Source organism: Cannabis sativa, chromosome 4 (genome assembly GCF_029168945.1).
Source record: "Cannabis sativa cultivar Pink pepper isolate KNU-18-1 chromosome 4, ASM2916894v1, whole genome shotgun sequence".
NCBI classification, from domain to species: domain Eukaryota; kingdom Viridiplantae; phylum Streptophyta; class Magnoliopsida; order Rosales; family Cannabaceae; genus Cannabis; species Cannabis sativa.
Genome location: NC_083604.1, coordinates 66,605,048 through 66,610,831, shown reverse-complemented (window position 1 = coordinate 66,610,831; position 5,784 = coordinate 66,605,048). Strand labels below are relative to the sequence as shown.

Sequence of the window (5,784 nt, the reverse complement as noted above, 5' to 3'; positions counted from 1 at the left end):
TCTTACTGAAGACAATGCAGCTTTATCAGTTTTATAACTATGAATATGTGCATTTTTATCAACTTTAGTCATAAAAGAATACATCGAAATGAAGAAAATTAAGATTGCTTCATACAAACTTCAGAGTCAGACAGACAGACAGACAGCGTAACGTAGTTTTGACTGCTGTGTGTGGTGGACTAAAAGTTTCAAGTGGGAATGTAACGTATATTTTGTCTTGTCAGTTGTCACTGAACGACAGTAACAAAAACTATCACGTGACTTTAAGAAATGTGATCTGGTATGGCTTCATACATTTCACTTCTCAAATCAAAACCTTTGACCCAATCTGTTCTTTTTTGGTGCTTTGAAAAATAAAATAGAAGATCATTTGTATTTACCAAATGTTATTGTCATAAATGTTAATGTCACTTCCCAAAAATAAAATAAAACGAAATATAAGTATTAAATAATCGACCGGGTTGGAAGAAATATTGGAAGTGTGGTGATTGGAGTTTATGAAAGGGGGCACGCGTCAAGCTGAAATGACTTCCTCAACGACACCCCACATGTCATTAGATAGATCCTAAAGCCAACTAAGGTCACATCACAACTACAAAATTGGGTGCTTAGTGTAAAAGAAAAGAATCCCATTAAAACTCAGTTTTTCCTATGATGGAACATTATTGGTAATACTTTAATGACTAAAGGCTGAACAAACTTTGGCAATTTATAAGGCTGTATATCTTGTTGGCTAAACTAAATAACTTTACCGCACATTATGGTTAAAGTAAGGTAAAATTATATTTTAGACATGGGTCCTGATTCCTCACCACTCACCAGATGGTATACCTTCTTTCTTGACTTTAGGGCTGAAATAGTAAGAGGAAACCCTTTATTAATCATAGGTAACTTATTAAGTCTTCTGGCAAAATGCATAAAAAGGGTGAAAAGGAAAAGGATTCCTCAACAGCTGGCTGTGTGGAGAAAAGTGACACAAGTAATCAGTTGGCCAGTTGCTACTGTTTCACATTCTTTTTGTTTTACTTATTTGGTATGAACACATTGGTGGAAGTTACAAAAAACAGCCAATCAACTACAGCTTGCATTCATGGTTGGATGTGGTGTGGACTAACTTGGCTAGTTAACCATGTAAATCCAATTGCCGAATTTGACAATAGAGTATGGTATATCTCAAATAACATCCACACAGATGGGAACAAAAAAAAAAACAACAAACACATCTTGTGAGAACCACTGCTTTATGTATATCATCATCACAACCGTGTTGGTGTTTCAGTATAACAATTACAGACAAATAAGTGTAGTTTCAAACAAATAACACATTGATTAGTAGTAGTCTAATAATAATACATCCATCCCATAAGAATCTAGAAGTACCTGTCTAGTTCTATGACTCAGAAAAACAGGGACTATTCTCTTCTTATTTATCAAACAGTACAAACAACAAACAGTAGTTGTGATAAACAAATTTGAGACACAGGGAAGCCTCCTCTTCTCCTAAGCCAACTTCAATATCACATTATATTATATATCTATTAATCTTCTTAGGCTTGGCACATGCAATCAGGAGCAGGATATGTGTAAATGGATTGTTTGGGCTTCCTAAATCTGATCTCCCCTTGTCTGTTTTGGTGCCCTTCTATCACTGATTGCTGAAATTCAGACCAACTAATGCTTTTGTTCTGGAATAGCTGACCCATTAATGCCATGTTTGGCCTAATGGTCTTTAGGTTGTTGAAAGTACGATGTCCCACCTGTTGACAAAATTAAAACTAAGTACCATTGATTCATAAAGCATCATGTTAACTCACTTACATGGCAGAATTTCATAATGACTTTCTTGTCCATCTGTTTTTGATTAATAGATTCGGTTTATTACTAACACTAGACTATACAATCCGAAAATAGGAAGTCAAAAGATTAATAAGAAATTTCTGTGTGGGAGCACATTACAAGTACTCACCATGGCATTGTGCATATTTCCAGGAGAAGCAGAAATAAATATGTCACTGTGCATGCTAACATAGTAGTCCACAGCAGCTAGCAGAGATGCCTTTCCTTGAATCTGTGCCCGTTCTTCCCAAGAAGCAAGGCTCTTCTTGTCTTCCATTAGTGGGAACAATGCTCGTAAAGTTGAAATTCTAGCTTCCCCACCGTATACCTAAACAAGCCAATTTCACAAATTAAGAACCCTGGGAAACTGGAGCATGAATTTGTGTCCATAAAATGATTAGTTGCCAACCAAAAAGCCATAAGGACTAAATAGAACTTAATTCCAACCTTGTGGGAAGCAAGATATAGACGAGTATTGTTGTCGAATCCCAAAGCAGCTAGAAGCAATCCAATCTCTTCTGGAGTCAAAGGGCAACGACCCTGATTCCTCAACTCCTCATCAGTGAATTGGGAATTAAGGACTCTTCCTTGCCATATAGTTTGTCGGTATTTCGCAAGAGCAAGTTTTTCAGCTTTCCCTCCACCAAAATCACAGGCTGAATGAGCTGCCATGTCCTGTAGAATAACAATATTCAGGGACATAGAGATAGGGAAAGAGACCATCAGCAGCATATATGCTTCGGACATTCTTTAAACTTGAATATATGATTAATACCTAGTACTAACTGAATGACTGAAATATGTTTGTAAATAAATGCTAGAACCATGAAACAAGCTAGTATATCCATTCCAAAACAGGGGTGTACCTTATCAAACCGAAGGTGCAACACAACAAATTTCCCTGCCTGGCGTTTATCATTAGCATCAGTGGTCTCTCGAAGGTTATTGGTTCCCAGTGCAGATCTTGTGTCAGAAGGATATCGAAGTCTGTTTACAAGAGCATCTCCGAGTGCTCTAACATGAGGAACAAAAGCTAATGCTTGAAAGTTGACTTTACAGCGTAACCGTTGAATGTCCATAGGCAAATTGTCAAATGCCAGACGGTGGGAGAATGGAGAAATTGCAGCTATCCCATACCTAAAAGATTCAACAAACTGGAACTTTTAGCCGTCAATCAGCATTGAGTTGAAAAAGTTACATATGTGCAAAAACTCAATTCATATACAACATTAACCAACAGGTTTATAGCTACTGACATCTCTAGTATGGGTGACACATTCTCCAGATACCAGTTCGCCGAAGCATGAACTGGTGCTGTTTTGATTCTCGTTGCTCGGATGGCTGTTGCATAGTATTCCCTTGTGCTCCAGGCAAAGTCAGAAGGCAACTCTTTAACTATGGAAATATCATCTTTTAACACATCAATAAAGTGGTCCACATCAAATATGTCACTGAAGTAGCTGGTAGGAAAAAAAAAAGGTATTTAATTCAGATTGGTCTTCCACGCAAAATCATAAAAAATGAAGAACTCATAACAAAAATGAAACAATTTTTGGGTTCTGCAAGTACCTTGCATCCCGCCAAACTGGATTCACTTCTAGATATGGAATTACGAGAGTTGCATTCAGTATTTTGGCAACAGCTACCGCGTCACATATCTACAAACAGAGTATTAGCACTTGATTATATATGTCAACGAAAATCATATTGAAGAACATCTGTAACCTTAAATACCTACCCCCATTCTTTGTTGGTTCAATCCTCCGTCAAGAAAGACCTGAATAAATCCTGTGGATGTCTCTGGTAATGCTACAAATTGCCAAAACACACCAATATCAATAATAATAAAAAAGATAATAGTTCAACGATCTTATATCTCATGTCAAAGAATAATTCAAAAGATGTATATTGTAGAATCCAATTTTTCTAATCACTCACAAGGAACAATTGAAGATTCGACACATGGTTTCCACCCTTGATTGGCTAGTGGAGTCCACAGGTCTGATCGCTGTACGATCGACTGCAATAATAAAAAACCAAATTTAGAAACTTATGTACTTACTCATAACAGGATCAAACTATCTAGCAGTCAAATCCTTACGGTTTCAGTTTGCAAAGCACTCTTCAGTAGCTTTGCGTGCCTCGGTTTAGGAGCATTCCATTCCTGAAAACTCATTCATTAGCATTTGTATAAGTACATAACAATTTGATTTTTGATAAACTAGAACTTTTAGTAGCAGACTAAGATACCCCTCAATTCATAGTACTGTTAAAATTAATACATGGAAATGGTGTAAAAAATGATAAACGTTTCAATCAATGTGATGTTACCAAGAAAATCATAGAATGGTGCTATAAAGTTTCTAGAACAAAGGGTGATCCTCCGTGATACCATATCACATAATCACTTCCCCTTCTTTTTGCATGAAACTTCAGTGTATGCTATCCATCCGTGACCACTTTCCATGTGTGTCACAGATTAAAAGAGTTAGATATACATGATAAAGACCAAATACGACCTATAATCCATGAAGTATTTTCACATGTGAACACAATAACCTAATGATCCTCAATCCATTGCTCACTTTTTTTTCTTCCTTTTCACACACAAAGTTACACAAGTTTTGAGAACTATATTACCAAATCTATTAATTGAATTTTTACTAGAGCTACTTGGATACTGCAGGATAACTCCTATGAATGACCACCTTTGAATTCTTCTCTAACTGCCCTCCAACGAAAAGGAAAAATCATAACAGTGGCAGGGTAGTTACTTGTCATCCAATGAATAGTTCCGCAGCCTTTAGTCAGTTTTGATTGGGGAAAGAGGAATGAAGAACACAATCAAATACAAACAAAACAAAACAAAAAAAAGCCTTTGCAATCATCTCCCATAATTACAGTTTTGCTTTGTTTCCAACCATTAATGAAGGAACTAAAATTAATAAAGCAAAAACCCTTCATCCAAAACCATGGCAAAAGAACACTCACATTATAGAAACAGAGACAAAAATGTCCACTTTATAGGAAAAACAAACAATTAAGAGGGAAAAAAAGAAACCCTTTTTTCGCAATATGAAAATAGAAACTACAAAAATCAACAAAGCAAAAAAGGGCATACCGCGAAGGCGGAAGGGGACGCATGGCTCAATGGGGAGAACAAACTGGGAAACCAAATGGGAAAAAGAAGCACTAAAAGTCCAGCCATGGCTCCAGCTCTATGACTATGATGAATGTGGTGATGAAACCTCGTCATCCCACAAAAAGGATTGGGTGGCTCAGACACTCAATCTCAGCCTTAGCCTCAAGATCTAAACTGAGAGGTGGGTTTTGGTCAGAAAGCGAAGACCTTTAGACCCAATATGAAGAAGAAGAAGAAGAAGAAGAAGAAAGAAAGAAAGAAAGAAAGAAAACACAGCTAGCAAAAGAAGTAAAGACAGGCAGCCATCATTAATGGTAGAGAGATAGAGTGAGAAAGAGATAGAAAGGAGGAGAGAGAGAGAGATAGAGAGTACAAGAAAGAAAGAGCAAAGCTCATATAGAGTGACACCTGGTCACTTTCCACCACATAAAAATTATAGAAGAGCGTGTCCTTTTCAGAAGGGGCCTCATGGATAAAAGTATTTTCTTTAAGATTTTTTGTCCGTTAACACTTACAAAAATGCAATTGCTCTATGGCTTTGGGTTCATGTGAAAGTTTAACAACATAGTAAAAATAAAACAAAACGACAGAAACAGGCCATTGGAGTCTACACCCCTATATCTCTATATCAATCTACTTCTACAGTACTTTCTCAATAATGGGTCGTATGAGTTTCGCAGATTGGACCGTTGGAGTTGATCACTATACTCTTCTGTTCTTTATTATTGCATTTCCATTCACCGACACAATAGTATCTTCTTTAATTTAGGAAAAAATATAAATAAAAAGGCCTCTTCTTTTTAATT

The 5,784-nt window shown here is 36.6% G+C and overlaps 1 protein-coding gene across 1 annotated transcript; it reads right to left on the bottom strand.

The window, feature by feature from the left end:
• Positions 1–1,224: 1,224 nt before the first annotated feature.
• Positions 1,225–5,505, bottom strand: LOC133037318 (O-fucosyltransferase 31-like). The gene is made up of 10 exons (XM_061114335.1): positions 4,958–5,505; positions 3,938–4,000; positions 3,775–3,856; positions 3,575–3,645; positions 3,406–3,494; positions 3,093–3,296; positions 2,703–2,973; positions 2,284–2,511; positions 1,967–2,164; positions 1,225–1,757 (listed from the first exon to the last, which is right to left on the bottom strand). The coding sequence occupies exons 1-10, from the start codon at positions 5,090–5,092 to the stop codon at positions 1,548–1,550; spliced, it is 1,551 nt and encodes a 516-aa protein (XP_060970318.1). The 5' UTR covers positions 5,093–5,505; the 3' UTR covers positions 1,225–1,547.
• Positions 5,506–5,784: the final 279 nt, after the last annotated feature.